The 22,809-nt window shown below is 61.3% G+C and overlaps 1 protein-coding gene across 1 annotated transcript; it reads right to left on the bottom strand.

Annotated features, from left to right (window-relative positions):
- Window positions 1-7,535: 7,535 nt before the first annotated feature.
- On the bottom strand, window positions 7,536-22,018 carry RAB11FIP5 (RAB11 family interacting protein 5). The gene is made up of 7 exons (XM_026048859.1): window positions 21,867-22,018; window positions 19,660-20,102; window positions 18,273-18,768; window positions 12,669-14,434; window positions 12,454-12,577; window positions 8,218-8,356; window positions 7,536-8,005 (listed from the first exon to the last, which is right to left on the bottom strand). The coding sequence occupies exons 1-7, from the start codon at window positions 22,016-22,018 to the stop codon at window positions 7,796-7,798; spliced, it is 3,330 nt and encodes a 1,109-aa protein (XP_025904644.1). The 3' UTR covers window positions 7,536-7,795.
- Between the last annotated feature and the right edge of the window lie 791 nt (window positions 22,019-22,809).

The raw sequence follows: 22,809 nt of genomic DNA, 5'->3' as shown, positions 1-22,809 counted from the left end.
GCGAGCGCCACTTTAAACGGCCTCCVCCGCCGCCGCCGCGCCCGCCCCTCGCGGCGCCGCCGCGCTCATTGGCCGCGGCGCACCGCAGCCGCCGCGGGGCACGCCGGGACATGTAGTTGGCCAATAGGCGCGCGCGCGGTGCRGCGCGGGAGCTGTAGTACCGAGGCGGCGGCGCCGCGGGGCACGGCGGGAGCTGTAGTTTGGCGGGAAGCTCTGAGGGGAGCGAGGGGGAGACACATCATGGCGCGGCCGGGGGCGCCCCCCCCTGCGCGGGGCTGTGGGGTGCGAGGCCCGCGGAGTGTCTGGGCGCTGCCGGGACCCCCCCAGGGCAACATTTCCGTTTATTTTAAACGTTTTCTTCATTTCTTAAAGCAACTCATTTTGGACTCTCACAGAAATTATACTTCTGGATGAGAATTATATTTCTGCTAAAAGTCCCCCTGCTTCACACTGCACGTTTCTGATCAATTCACTCAAGTACTCATTCCCAAATGCCCTTGATTTCTGGTGCCCAAATGCTGCTTTTCCTTCTGACGCAGCATCTAAAATATTCATATTTTAGACGCGTAAGATGTGCGTGACACGGAGGGTAGACACGGGCCTTAACCCTGACAACCGTTCAAGCAAATAATAATGCACAGGAAGATGAAAGCTCAAGAGGTCCTGAATAAACTAAAGACTCATCATTTCTTTGAGGAAGAGCCTAACAATTGCTATTGACCTTGAAAATATGCGATTAAACACAAAGAATGGGAAATCCGGGGGTAATAAGTTTACTTTGAGGCAGTCTATTTATCTGCTTCATCAGTATTAGGATTTGTCGGGATAAAGCCTGGGTTTGAGGGGGACGGAGAGCCGGAGGGAGGCGTATGGAGAATTCTGCTCCCTAGATTAGTGGAATAAGAAATGTGTGGCCCTTCGGATGCCCGTGGAATTGCTCAGAGGATTAGGATCGATCGTCCAGGGAAGAGCAAAGAGCCGGGGATAACGCCGGGGATGCAGATGAAGGAGGGGAGGCGCTCGGGGCACGAGGGGAAGCCTTGGCTCCGCAGAGGGAAAAGCAAGAGAATAGAGAGCAGGTTATAAAGGATCTTCCCGCTAGGCAGGAGTAAAAACGTAGCAGGGGAAAACAAAATTTTTTTTTTTTTTTTTTTTTTTTTTTGCTGTACACTGAAAAACATAAATATTGGAGTGTTTTGCTGCAGGAGAGCTGCTGTGCTTCAAAGGAGCTGCAACGCTCTGCGCTGCCTCTCCATCCGCAGCCAGCGTTTTTAGGCCATGTCCCCATAGATCCCTCTGCTGAAGCTCGAAGCTGTCAGGCCGTTTCAGGCAGAAAAGGGGCAGAAAAGAGGCTCAGCTGCAAATATGATACCTCATGTTGAGTGTTTTTCCCATTGGGGCCAGCCAAGAAGCAGGCMAAGAGGGAGCCAGGAGCTCGGGCTACCCTGTTATATGAGAAGGGCAAAGTTGAACTGTGTTTTACTGGAGCTTTAGTCTGTCCTGGGAGTCTGGTTCAGGGAAGAAAGGAGGGACAAAGAGAAATCCACATTAATGTTTGAAATCAGCATGATTTTGCTTCCACTGAGATCCACCAAAATACGGCAAAGAGGTTTTCTACATATCGAAAACCCAGCTACAATCGGTGACAACACCGCGATGCTTTAGAGCCCCGTATGAGGTGTCAGCACCTGCTGTTTAAAGGTTGTCGTTTGGGAGGGAGGCGGGATGTCTGCCCCTTCCGCAAGAGCCGGAGAGCAGCATTCCCGCTTGAGCAGTCGGCTACCAGGAACCATTTCGTGCTCCCGYCATTTTCCGTAAATCGGTGGGTGACCAGAGACCCACTGGCCACCAAAAGACCAAGACAGAAAGAACTTCTACCAAATAGAAAAATGGAATTTTCTCTCCTCTTGGTCATTTTCCATTAGAAATACTATACAGTTAAACAAACAACAACAGCAACAAAAAAAAAGGTCAGATTTTTGCTGATTTATATCCAATATTTATATGCGATAGGATTTATATATATATATATGTATGTTAATATCCCCCGATCTGCTCCATCAACAAGTCTGATTCAGTCACAGCCTCACAGCATCCGGCAGCACATCACCCTGTGTCCATCTCTGTGCTACTGTGTCGTTTCTGATTACTGTGTATATGTCTGATCAATATATATAAATACCTGAAGAGGGAATGTAGGGAAGAAGGGGCCAAGCTCTTCTCGGTGGTGGCCAGTGACAGCACAAGGGGCAATGGGGACAAGTTGAACCCCAGGCAGCTCCATCTGCACATGTGAGGGAGAACTTCCTTGGTGTGAGGGTGCAGAGCCCTGGCCCAGGCTGCCCAGGGAGGCTCCTGCTCTGGAGATCTCCCAAACYCGCCGGGATGCGCCCAGATGCCCCATGCTCTGGGTGTCCCTGCTGGAGTAGGGGCTGCACTGGGTGATCCCTAGAAGTCCCTTCCAACCTCAGCCATGCTGGGATACTGTTTTGGGGTGGAAACATGACCCTCTCTGCCTGGAGGATGAGCAAAGATCTGCTCCAACAACATTTGGCCTATGGGGTTGTCTCCACTGCTGCCCTTGCAGCCCATCGTGGCTTAGCTGGCACCTCCACACTTAGCTCCTTGTGCCCTGCTGCTTCCTTACCCTTCATCCCTCTTCCCATGGGGTGATTTTAACCCTTGTTCTAAAGAACAGCGCCTAATCTAGGATCTGCCTTTCCTAAGCAGGACCTATAACTGCTTGAATCTCCAAGACCGTCACAAAAATAAATACATACATAAGAGCCGCTGGGACTAATGCTTCAAGAGGCCACTCCTCCCACATCCTCAAAGGTGTCACCCAAACATCTCCCAATTAAACACCAGCAAAATCATTAGGACTCTCCAGTAATCCGAATTCTGCCGCTTCAATCCCRGATCTTCCCGCAGTTTATGCAGGAGGGAAATCCCTCTCCCTCCTAGTGCGGTTGGAGCCAGATAATGGATACAATCCCTAATGTTGAGACACTTAATGTTTTATAACAACAGAGGGGAGAGAATCTGTTTATCTCAAACCACATTTGGAGTGACATAAGACTATCACTTTTTTGGTTGAATACCAGAAAGAACTCAACTTTTTGGATCAGATCAATCTCACGCGGTGCATTTAGACTGACAACTCGCATTTCGGTGGCGTGGGGGAGAAGGGGGGGGGTTTGCTTCCCCAAATCACCGCTGTTAAACCAACGTTTCCTTCCCATTTGGAGGGGTGGAGGAAAGAGGAGCCCCCGGCTATTGGTTTTTTTGCTAATCTTGCTCTTTTTAGGGCCATGTTTGGGGTGACCCCACATGTAACAGCCGGGCGTGGAGCAGGACCGGGAGCTGCCTGCAGAGGGAAGTGAGGGGAACATTTCTGGCCATCCGTAAAGTCAGATTCTGGGAGAACTTGCAGCCAACAGCAAAGTTCAGGTTTGCACAACGGCCCCAGCYGCATTTTCCGCTGCAGCAGCAGAAGATCCACGTGGGTCCTCGGCCCCACATCCGAAGCCTTCAAGCGAGCGCAGCTCCCTAAGCCCCTCCGYCTGCTTCAGCAGCAGCACGACCTTAAAATCCCGTTTCCTGACGTCAAGGGCTCCGTGTCTGCAGCCTCCTGATTAACTGCTGCCCTGCCCTGCAGTGTGCCTCTGCAGCCGGGGAAAAACACCCCATACTAAAAACCYCATAAAAATCCAATAACTTCAAGTTGTCTTTACTTAGCGCGGCCTTGCAGGGGTCACAGTTCAGCCGCCCTGATCCCAGGAGCAGCTCCGAGCTTTTCCTCGACAGTGTGTTAAGCTGTTGGCACCAACATGATCCCGCCGGACAGGTGCTGGGCTCCATAACCGACTGCAATCCAGCCGGATGGAAAACAAACYGGGATTACAGCAAAGGAAACGCTCCTCTGCCAGGGCAACAAAGTCATTTAGCACAGCTTAAGGGGAGTTAATCGCGGGTTAATTTAAGGAGAAAGCTCGAATTGWGAGGGGAAAAATCAAGCCCTGAGAAGGAAAACAGGGGGTGAGGAGAGCAGGTGGGTGGGATTAGGATGGAGACAGGGTCCTTTTCACCACTGGAGCTGTGTGAACTGTGGACCCATCAGCTCCCAGGTCATCTACAATCACAGAATCCCAGGATGGTTGAGGTTTGAAGGGACCTCTAGGGWTCACCCAGTCCAACCCAGAGCACGGGGCACCCAGGCGCATCCAGGTGGGTTTGGGAGATCTCCAGAGCAGGAGCCTCCCTGGGCAGCCTGGGCCAGGGCTCRGGCACCCTCACAACAAAGAAGCTCCTCCTCATGTGCAGATGGAACTACCTGGGTTTCAACTTGAACCCACTGCCCCTTGTCCTGTCACTGGTCACCACTGAGAAGAACTTGGTCCCTTCCTCCCTACATTCATCCCTCAGGTACTTGGACATATTGATCAGATCCCCTCTCAGCCTTCTCCTCTCCAGGGAAAACAGCCCCAACTCACTCAGTCCTTCCTCACGAGAGATGCTCCAGTCCCTTAACCATCTTTGTTGCCTTTGATCCTCTCTAGAAGCTCCATGTCCCTCTTGTGCTGGGGAGCCCAGAGGTGCCCCCAGTGCTCCAGGTTTGGCCTCCCCAGAGCTGAGCAGAGGGGCAGGATCAGGATTCTCTCCCTTGACCTGATGTCCTCCTTGACGTCCTCCTGATGCAGCCAGGAGCCCATTGGCCTCCTTGGCTCCATTGACGCAGCGCCGAGAAGCAGCCGGGGAAGTTGAGCCATGATCCCACTCCAGAACATASCCGGATAAATGTCCCTCACCGTCCAAGCGCTGTCAGCACAGACGCTGTTGTCAAGAAACCAGAAGTATCTAGGAACAGCTTGAACAACTTTTATTTTTTTTAAAGTGCTTTAAACGTAAATAACAAGCTCTTTATAAACATTAGTTGCAACTCTTAAAACATGAAACACACTGAACCCGCTTCCTGCATACGTGAAATCCAATCCCCCCCAAAGGCCCCAACATTTCTCTCTCCCAATTTCGGGATGGTTTGGGTATTTTTTTTTCCCATCCCACATTTGTAACACATAAGAAACTGCAGTTTCTTCACAGACAAGTCGTAAGGCTGGATTTCCATGACACCGTTTGCCATCCACATCCCTCCAGGTTTGTTCCAGTTTAAGGATGTAACTTGGCTTTTCTCCTGTCCCTCTTAGTAACTCTGGGTCAGAAGGGCCAACAAAGACAAAAATAAATGACCTGACCGGAGCTCTTTAAGACAAAAACAATGAGTCGTGGGCAGACGACAGAGCAGAGCCCAGATGTGACCCCCAGCGTCTGTGGAAACCTTTGGAACGGCCGGAGTGCGGAAAGCGTAGGACAGCGCGGGACACGGACACACACGGAGTTATTGCAACGGCCTCGTGTAAAACGGCCCCGGCGGCTCCACGAAAACCATCCCGCCTGCCCGGAGCAGCAAGGGGCAGCCCTGCTCGGGGGGAAAAGCACTGCTCACCTCCCTCTTYCTGCAAACAAACCACTGCATGCGGATGTGGGACATGAGCAAGGTTCACGTTTACAGATTTTCCCCCAATCCTGTGTTTTATTTCCCCTCCAGGTGAAGACACCTCAGCCCTCAAGGTCTTTTCTGGCAGGTTTCAACCTTTAACCTTTTCTTGGAGGTTTTAACAAGCAGATTCCCCCGGCAGCCCACGCCCTGCGTGACCCTCTGCGTCCTCTGCAGATGTTGCAGTGGAGGCAGCTCAGCCCCACTCGTGCTGCCGGCTGGGCAAGCACGGCCAACATGGAGCAGACTCCAACACGGAGCAGGCTCCAACAGGGAGCAGGCTCCGACATGGACAAGACTCCGACACGGACGAGATTCCAACAGGGAGCAGGCTCCAACCCGGAGCAGGCTCCGGCGCAGAGCAGGGCTCCGCTGCGACGTGCGGCAAGCGGGTGACACGCAGGAGCCTCGTATTGCTGAAAAGGAGACTCGTACTCTGATATGGTCTCCTGTAGCTCTGAGATAAACTTGGATATATAAAGTGCAAAACATTCCAGCTTTGGGGAGAAGAGGCAGAGAGCTGACCCGGGCAGAGAGGGGCTTGGGGAGGCAGTTAAATGTAACGGGAGGGAGAGAGGAGGTGCAGGAAGCTCCTAAAAACAGTGGCACTTGTGTGTGGGGAGCACCTGGGACACCGGCACCCTCGGGAGGAGCTGGAGCCACGGCCAACACGTCACACGGGCAGCCAGGAGAGCGGCCCCAGGGGTTCCCACGAGAGATAATGGATCCGAAGAAGGGAGCCCCATTCCCAGGCCTTGGATCGCATCGGCAACGAGAAGTTCTTGGTAMTTTCTAGGAGGGACAACCACGTTTCCCGCGGCCCTTCCGCCAGGACGTGTCCCACCCTGGGACACAAGCGGGACCCAAATCCGTCCTATCCTGCATTTCACCTGGGAACACGTGTGGGCCGCTCTCCCCATGCACCCTCCTTCAGTATCTGCGTCTCCCACGGCACCCGCCAAGGACCAGGATCACCAAACCGCAATCAGAGGCGGCAGAGCTCYGCTAACAGCTCCCCAAAATGAACTCACCAGAGAGACAAAAGGAAGCCGCCCAAGCTGGGTTACACTGAACTGAAAACGGGGATTTTTAGAGCCTTTTTTTTTTAAACTCCCCTTTTCCTATTGCAAAAGGCACATTTTCTCAAAGTTGCCATATGCGTTGAAGCAAATGATGAGAAAAGAACACAGAGGTTCAAATAAAAAAAATCCACGGGATCCTTCCAGCCAAGAGGCGGCAGAGCCAGAGGGGGCGGTTTCCTTGAGGTCCCCTTGCCCGGCGTCTCCAACGCGAAGCGACGCGGTGCGAGCTCAGGGCAGCCTCACACGGGGTTATTGCCCCACGCGCGGCCGGGCGGCCGCCGTTATTGCCCCACGCGCGGCCGGGCCCTGCCGCGGTCGCCCACGTTAGCAGCAAGAAGCGGCCGACTCCGCACGGGGCCGGAGCATCTAACGGGGGGCGCCCGAGGCCCCGTGCGGGCCAGGAGATTGGATGCGATTCGAGCTGTGTTCTTAATACTGGTTTTAAGTGGTCTGCGCCTACTGCGGGGTCGCTGTTGCTTACAGGGAGAAGGTGGCAGAGGGCCGGGAGCACAGGGAGCCATGCAGGGAGACACGGGCGGCCCTTCCCGCTGCCTCCCGTCCCAGGGCGCTTTCCTGCGCTGCCAAAGAAGGCAGCGAGGCGATCCCTGGGAGCGCAGGRGAGGAGGGGTCTGGATACCGGGCAGAAAACGCAGCCCGTCCCGAGCACAGCGGCGTCCCCAGCGCCTCCCCGCGCGGCGACGGGCTGAGGGGGCTGCGGAAGGGCCCCGAGCGGCCCCGGGTCCCCATCGCGGCGGCGCTTTGGGCTCGCGCCGCGGCAGCGCCGAGCCCGGGCGCAGCCGGGCCCCGCCGGCCGCACGCAGCATCTCGGGGAGCAGCAGGAGGCCGGCGGTGGAGCAGCAGTCCCGGGATGGGGGCCGGGGGGCTGTTCCTGGCTCCCCTGGCCCTCTCAGAGCAGGAAGAGCACCCAAAAAGGGGCCGCAGCGGCAGCAGCCAAGGCAGACCCCGCTCCTCCTCAGTGCCCGGAGGACAAGCTGCCACCTCGGAGGGCCCACAGCGGGGACGGGCTGGGGAGCAGCAAGCAGCCTCTCCTGCCAARCTCTGCAAACTGAAGCCCTCTGGAAAGGGCAGCGGGGACGCGGGGGCGTTTGGAGCGCGGTTATCAGCAAAGTGCTCTGGGCGAGTACTGGTGCTGCAGGGGTTACTGGGGCTTCCCTTCCCGCAGCGGGATCTGCAGGAGCGTGGGGGAGTGCTCCATGATGCGCACGAGCAGCTGGTCGATGTAGTTCTCCAGTTCGTGGATGTGCTCCTCCTTCTTGCTTAGCTCCTTCTCCCTCTGCAGCAGGAGCTGGATGAGCTCGTCGTGCGTCAGGTGGTAATACTTGGCTGACTGGTCCRGGAAGGTGGCCTCCTGTGGCACAAACCAAGGGGAATGGTCAGAGGGTCCAGGTGAACCATGGCCTGCTGGTAGGGGCASCCACAAGGGCAGAACGACACCGTGCAAGCTCAGCATGTCATGGCTAATCAARTGGTTCTGCTCCGACCTAGTTAAACCTCCTCCAAAACCAACTCCTCCTCATTACAAAACCACGAGGAGATGAGGACATGGGGATGGGATCCTACCTTGAGCTGCTTCGGGTCCGTCTTTTCCAGGTGGGAGCCGGCTGCCACGGGCTGGACGCTGCTGTTGGTGGCCGCTCTGCGCTCGTCCAGGCCGCTGCTCGGGTCCTGCGCCGCGCTCAGCGGTCTCACCGGGTGAGGGCTGTGGAYGACAAGCACGTGGGACACTTAACGCCCGGCCCCGCTCGCAGAGATGCCGCTGACTGGCCCCAAGGGCTTCGTGGAGACAGAGCCGCTGCCACGTTTAGCCAGCGCCGCGCGCTCTGAGGAGCAGGGAACACAGAGCTCTCCGGCACCATCTCCAGGCACGGATGAGATCTGTGCCCATACAGATCTCACATCCATACGGAGCGCGAGGACTCGGCCACTGGCCTCCAGGGCTCCACAGAGCTTGTCCTGAGACACCTTAGCCAAACCAGCGGGAAAGGACACCACGTCTCAATGTCCCTTCCTCGCCAGCTATAAGGGAATTTTATTTTTGCCTCGCTGTTCGGCACCGTTGGGCTGTTTCAGTGCACCCAGACATTTCATATTGCTGCCAGGCTTACACAAAGTGCCTGTTTTCCAGAGTGAGGGAAAGAGCAGGGCCCTGATCCTGCTTTCCTGCAAGCATCCGCAGTCCTGTAGGCCAGCACTTGGGACTCCCTTAAAACCTACCCAGCAGCTGCCCCAGAAAGGGTAGGACAAGGGGCAACAGGGACAAGTTGAAACACAGGAAGTTCCATCTCCACGTGTTCCACCTCACTGCAGTGTGAGGGTGCAGAGCCCTGGCCCAGGCTGCCCAGGGAGGCTGCGGAGGCTCCTGCTCTGGAGATCTTCAAAACCACTTGGACGCAGCCCTGTGCCCCTGCTCTAGGTGACCCTGCGTGTGCAGGGGGTTGGACTAGATGATCTCTAAAGGTCTCTCCCAACGTTAAGGATTCTGTGGCAACCAGAGCCACCAACCAGTGTCCAACAGGCAAAGCATCAACACTCCTATGGGAGGTGTCCAAACCCAGGGAGAGCCCAGGTTTCCCAGAGCGCTTGAAAGGAAGGAGGATGACCCCAGGAGCCTTTTGTAGGAGCCTAGGGACAAGGCTTGGAGTTGCAGACGTCACCCTTCGGAGTTACCACCTCACCGAGGACACTGCAGGCACCATGCCCATGACATGGTGACCATGACGTGCTCAAGTGCTCAAGCAACGAGCTGGCTCCTCCCGTGGGACATAGAGCCAGAGGGGACGGACAGAAGAGGCCGCTGCTGATCCGTCCCTCCACGGCGGCAGAGGGGACTCGAGGGACGAGCCCTGTCTGTGCAGGAGAGCAGCGGGGTTCAGCCCACACAGGGCTTGCACGGCTGCGCGCGACTCTCGCGCTCTCCGCACTGCAGCCTCCGTCTGCCTCGGTTTGCTCTGCTCTGTACGACAGCGATGGGGAAAGGTCCACGCTGCACGTGGCAGAGCCCGGGGGGTGGCTGAGGAGGTGACAGGGCAAAGCCGTGACGGGAACCGGTTGCTAGAGGTAAGAAGGAAACGCAGCCTTCCAGAAAACTGCCCCTGGAGCCCTCTGGAAAACAGATTTATACAGAACCCAAGTGTCACATGCTCTTTGCTATAAAATAAAGCCAGGTTACCAGCACGGTAAGAACTGGAATCCCCTAAAGATGTGACTGAGAGAAGGAATCGTCTCCCTGCTCCTGGAACCGCTTGTGAAGGACAAGGCGGTTTGGAAGCACTGGGCCAGTGTGAGGGACAGTCTCACACTTGGAGCTTGAGGTTTAAGATGAATCTGAGCAGCTTTTGGAGGAAACGCCTCAAGACAGGGGAGGAACAGCCCTGGCCCCGCTCCCTTTCCCCATCTCCTGAGTGAACGCTGTGTCACAGCTCAGCCTTCAGGGATGCTCCCAAGGTCACTGCCGAGCATGGTGGAAAAACTGGAGGAACCTCCCTGCAGCACTTTGGAACTGAAGTCCACATCTTCCCATCAAAAGGCTCCTCAGCCGACGCAACCAGACGGATCAGGGCCAGTCTGTCTGCCAGCTTCTAGTGGAAGATCTGCCGTGCCCGGAGCAGCACCCAAGGGCCCGGCCTCCTTGGAGAAATGTCTGTGGGAGGATCAGGAAGGACCGGACACGAAAGCAGGACCTCCTCCTTGGCGTGCCTGGGGCACTGCTGCGCTGCTGGATGTGCCCAATGGCTCTCYGAGCAGCAAGGGCTCCACAAGGGTTAAGCTCAGACGCCAAAGCCCAGCTTGTGTCTAGGCTGGAGCCTGGTGTGCAGGTCACAGCCCTCGTGCACGTCAGCAGGCTCAGCGCAGCACGTGGTGAGGCCACCCTAGCACCAGGGATGTTTCCAGCCCTGTCACACCGGTGGCAGCGATCACAAACTTCACTGCTCCAAGGGCTGAGCTCCTCCACGGCAGCGGAGCTCCCAAAGCACCATCTGGGCCTGTCCTGGGCTCCCACCTGCACAGGGCTGCAGAGGAGCGACCACCATCTCCATCAGAGGCTCCCTCCTCACCCACACCAGGCACCAGCTTTTCCTCTCTCTGATGGGAGAGACTGTTCTCCCACTGGGCCTTCAAGTCCTGCTCTTGGCTTGAAGTCCTTTCTTCTTCCACCTCTACTGTAACTTTTCCTTTCTGTTGTACCCACCAGTGACCATCCTGTCAGGAGCTACATGAGACCAGCCACATCACGGTGCAGGAGGACTCCTCCCTGCCTTGCTTTGCCCAAGCGAGGAAGCTCATGTCCCCCAAACGAAGTGCATGTCCCCAAGCCCCCTGCAGAGACCTCAGTGACTCTTCAAGGACTCCTGAATCACAGCAGCAGGACAATGTCCATGTTTTACACGCAGAGAACCCCCAGAAGAGGTCAAGGAGCTTCTCGTGCAGGTGACAGGGCCTGGCACACATGGCAGGACTTGGACCAAGCCCCCTTTCCTGGTACAGGTTTGCCAGGTCTTGAGTAGACGCGTGGTCAAGTCCTAAGGTGGCAGTGTGTACTACCTACAGAGGGGGTCCCCAAGCTCCTCTCTGTACCTAATTATACCCTCTAGGACTGCAAAACACTTCTCCTTCCATTAACAAAAATCAAGAGGTTTCTGGATATTTGCTATCTTCAGACTCTGACCAAGGTCATCTGTTGCAGAGCAAATAATTCGATTAAGAGGGATCTGAGATGCTGGCAACCAAAAAAAGAAAACAGAAGAAAAATCACCCCATAGAGCAGCCTGTGGTTGGTGTCTGCTCCCGAGATGGTCCTGCCAAACCCACCCCAAAGCCAGGGAGGGACCTCTACACAGGACCATGACTCAGGTTGACTTCCCCTCTCGCACACTCCCTCTTTCTAGGGACACAACCATCACTATCCTTAGGCCGGAAGGAATTTTATCATTCCAGTGATAAAATTCCCTACTTTCCCCTCTGCCACAGAAGGGAGGCAGACCAAACCAGTGCTAGAAGACCCAGGTCCCTCTGCTTCCCATTTTTGCTGAAAGAGCTTCCAAATACACACGACCTGATCCCTGATATTCCAAGCACAGGCATCCCATGCCGATCTTCTGCCCTAAGCAGMCTGGAGGAAGGAACAGCAGGGCAATCAGATGCACTGGAGAACCCAGAGCAGGAGGGTTGAGGCCTCACACCAGCCCCTCCTCTGCTCCACGGCGTTTCTGCAAGCCCCAGGCTCTGCTCCGGGAGCAGGAACAGACCCTCCTTCCCCGACACACGGACACAGCGTCTCCCACCCTGTTATCCTCAAGGCCAAGTCCTGCCTGCTCCTTCACCAAGGAGCACCTTGGCGGGAGGGAGGGCAGAAGGGCCTTTTGACGCGGCCCCAGGGAGACCCCAGGGCTATGGAGAGAAGGAAGTTTTTATACCGGGTAGCCATTTAGAAAGGAAAGAAACGGAAGTGGAATTAATGGGAAGAGGCCAGAGCTGCAAACGTGCCGTGAAGGGAGTCGTGAGAGCACGGATGGCTGGAAGCTCTCCAGGCGCGTGGGAAAAGGCGCCTATTCGGCAAGCACAGCAGCACGATGGAGCCCGGAGCAGCCCCGAGGAGAACCCCAGAGCTGCTCCAGCAGGACGCTCTGGGGCCACAGCCCGCATTGAGCAGAGGACGGGCGGGAAGAGAGGCCACACGGAGCGGCCTGCTCCGCGCCGGCACAACCGCGAGCTGCAGGCGCTGACTCGGGGCGCTCGCGGCGCCGGCGCACGGGGCTACCCCCAACCGACCCCCTTCGCCCTCCCCGCGGTGCTCACCTGCTCGTCTGCTGCCAAAGGGGCTTCTCAGCCGGCCGTGTCTCCCTGGGCAAAACCGGGAGCGCTGCAGCTTGCGAGGCCGCGGGCGGCAGCGCCGGGCAGGGCCGGGCTGCCGCGGGGCTGCCTGGCATGCGGGAAGGGAGGCTGCTCCGCGGGGACGTTAGCGGCCTGCGGAGGCGGCTGCTGAGGAGCTTCGTGGCGCAGGGCAGCGGGGCCGAGGGCGGCCCGGCCGGGCCGCTCGGGCAGCACCGCCTGCACGGGGAGCGCGGCGGGCGGCCTCGCCACGAACGGGTTGGTCGGCGCCTCCGGGCCGAGCGCCGCGGCAAAGGGATTGCCCGCGGCCGTCGCATCCCGCTCGCTCCCGGCCTCCGCTCCATCTGCCTTCCAGAAATCGGCCTTCTTGAAGTCCATCCCGCGGCCCGCGGGGCGCCCGGGTCCCGACGGCGCCTCCGGCTGGTGGGGCGGCCCATGGGGCCCCTCACCGCGGCGTCCGGGCGGCCGCTCCGCGTGCACCAGCCCCCGGGGCCGCTGCTCGGGAGCTGCCGCCTCCGGCTCTTCCAGAGCCGTCCAGAAGGTCTCCGCTCGGCCCGAGTCTGCTTCGGAAGAGGGGCTTAATCCCGAGGGAAGTGACTGCTCCGGCAGCACGGGGGATCCGGAGGTGAGCGGCCGGGTGGYGCTGGGCACCGGGCTGGGCTCGGCGCCCGCATCGAGGGAGAGCCGCGACGGGCACGTCTCAAAGCTGCTCTCACAGAGCCGCTCCGCGGCCTCCGCCTCCACCGCCCGGTCCTCAGTGGCCGAGTCGGCCTCCTCGGGCAGCGGGAACCCGCTCCCGATTGCCGGCCTGTCCTTGGATGGTGGGAATCCACTCCCGATTGCCGGCCTGTCCTCGGGCGGCGGGAACCCGCTCCCGATCGCCGTCCCGCTGAGCGCGGAGGCCTCGCGGTCCGAGCGCGCGCCGGGGCCGTCACCGTCGCCATCGGGCGCCGCCGGGCGCCGCGGGGGCTTGGGGGGCGGCGTGGGGCAGCGCACGGGTCCCTGCCGGGTGGCACCAGCCTCCAGCCGCGGGTCGGCCCACGGCGGCACCGCGGCCACGTTGACGCCGGCCGTGGGGCTCGTGGCGCACAAGGCAGCCCCGTGGGGCGCGCAGGCGGCACCCAACACGCTCCTCTCCCCCGCGGGCCCCTCGCCGAGGAAGGGCCGCGCTGCCAACGCGCTCGCCGCCTCCCTCCGCTCCCTCTCCAAGGTGTCTCCCACTGGCTCCGGCGCCGTCTCCGTGGCTATGGTCATCCACCCGTTCTCCCCCGCGCTGCCGAGCTCTTCCTCCGTGCCGTCCCCTTCCTCCCCGGCTGCATTTTCAGCACTCCGTTGGGCTGAAGCTCCCTTCTCCCCTGGCTTTCCCGGTGCAAAAAGGGGCGCCCAAACGGCCGGGGTGCTGCTCTTCCTCCTTGGCACGGCGGGCGCCGCGCTCAACACGTCTTCTATGACCGTGGCCTCCTGCGTGGTGCTCACCAGGTTCGCCCCCACGTCTAACCCACAGTAATCGGCCCAGGGCCGCAGCCTCGGGGGCATTTCGGGGACAACGGGGGGACCGGCCTTTCCCAAGGGCTCCGCACCATCCTCGCGAGCCGGGGCGCTCGCGCTGGCCRCACGGGGATTGTCCAGGAAAGCCACGGGATCGTCAATGAAAGCCAAGGGCTCCGAGGACAACGCGGGCTCCTTCCTGGCGCCCGGGTTGAGCCGRCTGCTGGCAAAGGCATCAAAAGTGTCGTCCCACTCCGAGAGCGCCGCGGGAGCAGCGGCCTTCCCATCCGGAGCGGCGAGGTCCCCTTGTGCTGGGGGAGACGTTTCCGGGACGGGGACGCCAACGCTTTGGCCTGGAGACTCCCTCTCCGCATCGTTCCCGCTTAAGGAGGCGGAGGGATCCTCAGCGGACCAAGAGCTCCCAGCGACCTCCGTTGAAGCATGCGGCCCAGGCGGGAAGCTAGAGAGAAAGCGAGCAGGTGAAGGAGAATTTAGTAGCTGCTCAGCGAGGAGGTCCTCAAGGAAAGGGTTGCTCTGCAGGGAGCGGAGGAAGGGGTTGGTAGGGGACAGGCATCCGCAGGGACCCGCTCGGGAAGCGGCGGAGGGGTTAGTGCGGAGCGCGCTAGCGAGGGGCAGCGGGGCGGCGGGCGCCCGGCAAGGGGCCTCCGGGCTGGTTTCTGCCTCAGGAGACACTTCCAGGCTGTGGAGGGAAGACAGAAGAGCCCTGCGGGTTAAGGCAGCGCCCCGGCTCCTCGCTCGGCCTCGGCCAGGCCCCTGCGCTAGGACAGGCTCTCCCGCCTCGGACTCGGGAGCCTCCCGCGGGCTCCACGGGTGCTGGTGCCTCCCGCGGGCCCGCGCGGAGCCCGGGAGGGACCCACGGAGGTCGAGCCCTTCCCAGGTTTCCCAGTGCCCCTGCTGGGGGCCGGGGCGGGAAGCRCCCGCGCAGGGTGTCCTGCTCTCCGGGAGCTACCGGAGGCGGGAAGCGGAGTTTTCCAGCAGGACTCGGCCGCACGGAGGTCTCCACGTCCCGGGGCAGGGCCCGCGGGCAGGACCCCCCTTTGCTGAGRTCCATCCGCTCCGACCTCGGCCACCGCACCCTGCAAGGGGCCGGCAGGACGGTGGGAAGCGGCTCTGGGAGCGCCAGCTCTGCCCCCAAACACCACGGGGTATCCCGGGCCTCCAGCCCGAGCCCACGAGCTCCAAATCACTTCCACAAACTCACATTTCTCCCCCAACTTCCCCCAGACGGAAGCTCCCCAAAGCCTGGACAGAGGAGCCAGCCAGGTGAGGCTCAGTCACCCAGACCTGCGGATCCAGGAGAAATTCCCTCCTCTTCCCAAGCAGGCAGCAGGGTCCAGCTGGTAGCAGAGCAGCACCGCCCTGGCAGCCGGGGCAGCGCTGACGGAGCCGCGGGAAGCCGGAGATCTGGCGCGGAGCCCTGGGACGGCGGCGGCAGCGACACTTCCCGCTCGCTCCCGGTGTCCTCGCTGGCTCCTTCCAGCGCCCGCGTCCACATCAGGATCCCTCGGATCCCGATTCTCGGCACTGAACGACAGAGCAGCAGCAGGACCTTAACGAGTGTCCCCGCTAATGAGCCCCAGAGCTGCAGGGATGGTTTAACCTCCTTCCCAGCTGGATGCTCCGGGAAGGCTGATCCCGTCCCTGGGATGAWGAGTATGGAGCTGAGGCCGGCGGGCGCCTCTAGAGGGAAACCTCCGCCTGCGGCAGCGGCTCCGGATCCCTTCCCTGCTGCATCAGATGCTGACTCACCCTCCTCCTCCTCCCAGAGCCCAGCCTGCAGCCAAAATAAATCCCAGGAACCTTCCTGGCCACGTTTATTCCTTTGGCAGCGCTTCCTGAGCACCTCTTAGCCAAAGAAAAAGAAAAAATCTGACTGCTGAGCAAGCCCCCGATGGAAAATCGATAGGAAAGAGCTTGTCCCAGGGTGGTTCTCTGTAGGGATGGCAGCCCYGGGCTCCGCAGCCCGGTGTGCAGGACATGGGATAAAGCGAAGGGTGGAGGGAGGCAGGGCTTGAATCCGGTGCCGAGGCCAAGCCCTGCGGATGCTCCAGCGGAAAATCCCTGCTGGGGCAGGAACTAGGAGAGGCCAGTGGGCGGCGGGGCCGTGTCCCGGCCGGGATTTGCAAGGAAAGCTCGGGAATGAGGAGCCCGGTGCGGCCTCAGGCTCTGCTGGGGCAGGAAGCCGCAGGATCGGCAGCATCCCCAGAGCCTCGCGGGAATAGGGAGCTTTTTCCCAGATCGAGGTGGCTATGGGAAGTGGTGCAGAAAGGGGACGGGGAGGGAGCCATTCGGCACCCTGGGATGTTCATTCCAAGGGCTGGGAGCTGCAGCTGGAAGGAATCGGCCATTTGGGGCCCCCAGAGCTTTTAAGCAGGAAGCTGGATGGTCAGGCAGGGTTTTAGCTACCAGCGATGCAGTAACGGCAGGAACAGCCCTGCCCTGCGCCCCGTGCTCCGCTCCCGCGCGGATCCCGCTGCCGGCTGCTCCCAGGGATCTCGGCACCGCTTCCCAACGCGCAGCGAATCCCCTGGGCTCCGGGCTCCACGGCGCCGCGACGGCGAATCCGAGGAGCAAGAGCCCCGGTGTCAGCCCTCGCGTGGGGAAAACACCCCAGGGTGCAGCCGAGAGCCATAGGGCCCCGTTTATCCGCCCCGTTTACCGGCCCCGTTTATCCGCCCCGTTTATCCGCCCCGTTTATCCGCCCCGTTTACCGGCCCCGTTTATCGGCGCCGGGCGCAGGACAGGACGGGCCCCTGCGGCGCCCCGATAACGCTCTCGGAGCGGCAGTGGCACCGGCCTCAACACTGATACCGCGGCCGCGCTCCTTCCTCGAGGACACAGCCCTGGAAACGCCCGTTCCGAGGGGCCTCCGGAGCCCGTCCCGGCCAAACCCCGCCGACCTCCGTTCTCCAACGGAGCGTTACGGAAAGGCTGGAGTTGGCACCGGCCGCCACAGCGTCGCTTCCCCTTTTCAGAGGGTGCCCTTTCGCAAGAGCAGGTTAAGCGCCGCTCTGCTAGGCCTGCCTCGGCTGCTGGCTCATTTAAACCTTAGCTGTAAGGGATCGGTCTAATTAGGGCTCTTTTAGCTAATTATAGGCTGTGTTTTGCTGTCTCGCACTGTCCCCTCCGCGCTCAGCCGCGGGTCAGACCAAACCCACGCGGGACGGGCAGCGTCGTTAGCTGCCGGGAGCGGAAAAATGAGGGTTTCCTGAAGGAGGAGGGTGGAAAGGGGGGCGAAAAACGAATCCTCTGCGTGGGGAAGTCAAAGAGGAAGCAAAAAGCGGAGCTTCTGCTCCACTCAGCTCGGAGGCTGGGTCTCCGGTGCGGACTCAGTGCCGGAGGGCCGCACGTCCCTGCTCTCTGCTGGCCCTCGAGGATGCCCTGGGTGGGAAACCTGCACATGGACCCCAAGGAGGGTCCCTGTGCGGCCRCCCCGGTGCTCCAGCCCCCTCCTGACGTCCGAGCAGCATTCCCGYTTCACCGGGAATTTTCCTCAGCTCRCGTAGGAATCTGGTTGCGCTGAACAAACCCTGCACGCCGCGGGGAGAAAACCCCTATGACGGACGGAGCCCCCCGCTTCCCCCGGCACGTTGCCCCTGCCGCCTGTTTCCCTCCCTCCATCCTGAGCTCCCGGGCAACTCTGGAAGCCGAGCGGCAGTGTCCGGCACGGAGGGCAAAGCTCCCACGGAGCTGAGGCGCTCCGCTAATCCCGGGTGGGAAAACCGGCCTGGTCCTGCCGCCCCCAACTGGGGTTTACAGGGATGAATCACCACGTCAAGCTGGAACAATCGGGAATCCGTAAGGGGCAGAAGGAAAGGCCAGGGTGGGAAGAGCAGGGCTGGCGTTAGTGGCTGCAGGAGTACGGAGAGGAGCTCRGGCGAGCACCGAAGCAGAGCCCAGGCCGAGCGCGGAGCAGGAGGGAGCGGGTAGGAAGGCGCCGCCGCGGGGGACATCCCGCGCGCTGCCCCGGGCGCCAGGATAGCGCGTGAGGAGCTGGAAGGCTCCGGTGCCGCGCGGGGCCGCTCGGCGCTGCCCACGGAGGCGACTCCGGCCTCGCCGCCGGCCGAGGGAGCGAGGGGCAGCGCCAGGCGTGCCGGCTCCCCGCATTCCCCCTCGCCCTCCCGGCGCTCCCACAGGAGACACCCAGCGCCCAGGACGCGTTCCCGCCGCTGTTATCTCGGCAGCCCTACAACGGGCAGCCCGGAGCAGCGGGCAGAGCCGCCGCGGCGCGTCGGGCACCGCGTGGCACCGGGTGGCACCGAGCCCCCTGCACTGACCTGCGTCTCGGGGGAGGCTCCTGCTGCTCCTCGGGAGCGAGGCAGCCGCTCGGCTTCTTCCCTCCATCCGCGCCAGCCTGCACGGAGGAGCCACCGGAGGCTCCTGCCTTCTCTCCCRCGTCGCTCTTGCTGCCTCCGTGGTGGAAGAGGCCGCCCTTGCCTTTCCTCTCTTCCCTCCTGGCCTCCTCGGGGGCTTTTCCCTTTGTCCCCTCGGCGGCGAAGACCATGGGCGCTGCGGCCTGGGTGGGTTTGCCCTCCGAGCGGCCGCTCTCCTCCATCCTGGCCCTGCCCAGGTGGTTGCTGAGGGTCACGGCTTTCGTGGAGACCTTGAGCTCCTCCTGCAAGGCCAGGCTGGGAGGAGAGGGGATGAAGCGCGGCTCGGGCGGCCGCCGGGGGCTGCGCGGGGCGGCCTCGGCGCCGTACACGTGGCTGCCGTTGATGCAGAGCGAGGAGCGGGGCGCGGGCGGCGCCTTCGGCGACGCCGGGGGGTCCCCACCTGCCGGGGAGGCAACACGGAGCAGGGTGAGCGGAGCGGCGCCCGGGCGTCCTGCCCACGGCCCCTTCCCGCCGCGGGAGCGCCAGGTCCCAGCCCACGCAGGGAACCTCCCAAAGCCTCTTAGAGGGCTTAACCGGAGGGCGCGTTGGGGTTTTGCCTCCACGGGGCCGGGCTGCTGCTTCGCACAACCGAGTGGGCCCCGCTCCTGCCTGTCCCGCTGCCCGAGACGGCATCTTTATGGATTTCATGGGTTTTATTTGGAAAGCGCGGTTAAAAGAGCAGCCTGGACATCAGGCGACAGACACCCGGTCCCCCTTCCCAGCTGGATCTTCATCCCGGGGTGAGGATGAAGAGGGCCAGGCCAGCGCATCCGCCTGCGGCACCGCGCACGGAAGCGGCACCGAGTGACTCCCAGGCCAGGCGGGAATCTGCCATGCCCAGCCAACGAGCTCATTTAATTATATACCTCGTTCCCAGGGGACGGCCGGAATTAAGGCATGACAAGGGCCTTTTTTGTTTGCAAATCACCGCTGTGTGCGAGCCAAGAGCCCGGATTGCTTTAATCGCCGGGAACCGGCCCCGCTTTCGGCTGCATCCGAGCCGGAGGCGTCGCATTAGAAACGGGAATGAGATCCTGGCGCCCGTCGGAGCCGCTCTCCCGGACACGGACCAGTCCCGACCCTCCCGGCGCTGCTGCGGGCGCCTCCGTGTCCCAGCCCAGCGCTAAAGCCGAATCCTGGGATGTCTCCTCCCATTCCATGTGTTCCCTGCAGGTTTGTGCTGGACCCCGCAGGCAGTAAGTTGAGGGATTTGCAGGAAAGCCCCAGCAGCCCGTTAGGAAGCAAAGAATGGGGAAAAAAAGTGGGGAGATTAGCCCCGTGATCCGCTTACCGGAGCGCTCCRCAGACAGGCTGCCCTGCCTGCTCGGAGACTTGGATCCGTCGGGAACGCTGCCGGCCAGGCCCAGGCTGGCCGAGGAGATGGTGCTGTCGGAGCCCAGGGAGGTGCTGGACTGGGTCAGGGAGGATTTGCGCAGCTTGTTCCTCAGGAAGAAGCCCTTCACCTTGGACTTCTTGCCGCCGCCGTCCTCGTCGTCGTCGTCGTCGTCGAGGGCGCCCACGCTGCTGGGGACGATGGCGGAGGCCGACTCCAGGTCGTACCTCTTCTTGCCCGTCACCTTGTCCTTGAGCTTGCCAAAGGGCGAGCGCGGCTTCTCCTTGGCRGACAGGTCGAACATGCTGGCCGAGAGGTTGTGCCGCGTGAAGCAGATGCTCACCTGGATCTCGCCGCGCTCCTTCTCCTTCTTGCCGGGCTTGGAGTGCAGCTTGTGCCACCTGCACACGGAGGGGAGAGGAAGGACAGGGGCCCTCTGTCACCAACAAGGGGCACAAACGTCCAGGAGGAGCCTCGTGGGACCAGCACGAGGGTGCTCAGGTTGGATGGGACCCGTTCCTGCTCCCCAGCTTAACTCCTGCTGCTCCGCAAAGGAGCAGATCCCATCCCAGGCCAGCTCCAAACTCCTATTTTTTGGTGCAAACCCATCCTTAAAGAGTTAAAACCTTCACAAGGCAGATGAAAAAACTGCAGCTCCGCCGCAACCCCGCACAGCCCCGCCGGGAACTGCTCCGCAAGCAGAACAAGCCCGGCCCTTCCTGGACCAAACTCGAGAATTCCCCTCAAGGAGGCCAAGGGGGAGGCGCCGGCCGGCGGTGCCGGAGGCCGCCGCGCTCGGAGCCACGCTCCGCACGGGCAGCACACGGCCAAGGGCGCCGGGACCAGCTCCTCGGCCTGCGCACGCAGCCGCTTCCCAAGGATTTGCAACAAAAGCAGGCGAACAAACACGGCTCTCCGCTGGGTTTTGAGGCCGCTTGTTAGGAAGGGTGAAGTCACGCAGAGGAAAAAGAAAAAAGGGAAGGAAAATATGAAGCGACGGCGCTGGGTGTAACCAGGCGGAGAGCGGCAGCGCGAGGGCAAAACACGATCCCGGCTCCCTGGAGCTCCTGCGTTCCCATCACAGACCCCATCGGATCCAGGCGGAATCAGGGGCCCCGCACCCCAGGAAACYGGGTTTGTGGGGGAAAACAGTTGGTTTTTCCCTCCTTGCTCCCTCGCAAGCACCGGCGGGAGAGGAGGCCCCGGAGAGGCGGCGCGGGGCAGGATTCCCTGCCCAGCATCGCCCAGCTCCGATGGCTCCTCATCCCGCGGGAGCAGCTGGATTCCGGCAGGACCTAGGTCACAGGAGCTGCTGTCCCACAGGGAGCCACCAGCAAGGCCGGGATCTCGGCCAGGGCAGCGGGCAGCRTCTGAGAGCCCGTCTCCGGCTGCTCGGAGCCCCGGGGATGGCGGGGCCGCCGCGTGCCGGGTGGGTTATCCCGGGGGACGGCGGGAGCTGGAGCGAAGAGCAGGAGCCTCCCTGTTCCCCCATCCCCGCAGCGACACCCGTGGCCTCTGGGAGGACACAGGGGGACACGGGCCTGCCCAGGGGGACAGGATCCTGCCCAGGGGAACACGGTCCCCAAGGGGACACAGTCCTTAGGACACATCCCAGCCCGGGAGACCACTTTCCTCTCCTACTCTGCTCTGTTTTGGACCTGTTTGCTCCGCTTYGGATCCCTAAGAGATCCCTGTCCATCCCTGGCCCATCCTGCCCTGCCCYGCTCCGACGGGACCGTCCCAMGCRCTCCGGCYGCCTTTGGAAGAGGTTCTCGCTCCCAGGGCTCCCGGTGCCTCCGGAGCAGCTGGGCTGCTCATGCCCAAGCAGAGCGCTCCGGGCGCAGCCGGACTCCTCCGGAGACCCTTCCCAAGGGAGCCGGGATCCGCAGCAGGGCCCGGGCGCGCGGAGCCGGAGCCTCCGCCCCGCAGCCAGAGCGGCCCCGGCCCCTCCACCACAGGAGAACCCCTGAAGGAGGCGGGAGAGGCGCCGGGAAGGGGCTTTAACGGCGGCTCTGCCGCCGGGGGGGTCGGCAGCGCCGGTGCCTCCCGGGTGGGTTTGGGTGCCCCGTTCCGCAAGGCGAATCCTGCGGGGCGGATGAGGGAGCAGCTGGAACAGGTGGATCCGCCATGGACGGGGCACGGGAAGGGGCTCCAGAGCTTCCTACGGGAATCCAGCTCTATCCAGACCTTCCATTGGGAATCTGGCTCTAGCCAGAACTTCTCCCTGGAATCTGGCTCTATCTAGACCTTCTGCCAGGAATATGGCTCTATCCAGAGCTTCCTCCAGGAATCYRGCTCTATCCAGAGTTTCCTCCATGAATCTGGCTCTATCCAGACCTTTCCTCAGGAATCCAGCTCTATCCAGAGTTTCCTCCAGGAATCCGGCTCTATCCAGACCTTTCCTCAGGAATCCAGCCCTATCTAGACCTTCCCCAGGGAATCCGGCTCTATCCAGACCTTTCCCTGGGAATCGCTGGCAAACAGAGGAACAACATCCAACCCCTGCCTCCAGATCATGAAAATAGCCCGGATCCAACAGGCTGCCCTGTCCGCGCGCCCAGCGCACAGGCCAGGAATCCATTGGGGATGGAAAGCCAGGGCTTTCCCCTTCCTAAAGGAGCACAGGGGTGTTTGGGAATAGGCGGGAGGGAGGGAAGATCCAAGGAGCAGCAGACGGGGCTCGGGACGCTGATGATATCGGCCCTGGAGGTCGACTGCCCGTCGGGGACCGCGTTGCAGGGAGCAGCCCGGGGCCGCCGGCGGCTTTCGCTGCCGTTGGGAGCTTTCCAGAGCCACCAGCGGAGCTTCCGACACCGCCGGCTTTCYGGAGCTGCCCTCCGCTCCCGCCTCCCTTCCTTTCCCATATCAGGAATGATACGGAGCAGAAGGAGCTCCCAGACCGAGACCTGACCCGGGATGTGCCCGAAGCCACCAGGGCTCGGGGAGATGTCCCAGGAGAGGCAGGAGGGAGGGTTGGAGCCGCCTCCAAGGGGGCCGTTCCCAAGGGCTGCACGTGTCAGGGGGCTCCAGACAGGCAGGGAGAAGGGAGCAACAGGAAAGCTCTGGATGGAGCAGCGCTTTTCCGGGATGCAGCTGCCAAGGACAGGC

Source organism: Nothoprocta perdicaria, unplaced genomic scaffold (genome assembly GCF_003342845.1).
Source record: "Nothoprocta perdicaria isolate Ctin4 unplaced genomic scaffold, notPer1 scaffold_58, whole genome shotgun sequence".
In the NCBI taxonomy this organism is placed as follows: domain Eukaryota; kingdom Metazoa; phylum Chordata; class Aves; order Tinamiformes; family Tinamidae; genus Nothoprocta; species Nothoprocta perdicaria.
The sequence above is the reverse complement of the archived record's forward strand: the minus strand, read 5'-3'. Positions and strand labels throughout refer to the sequence as shown.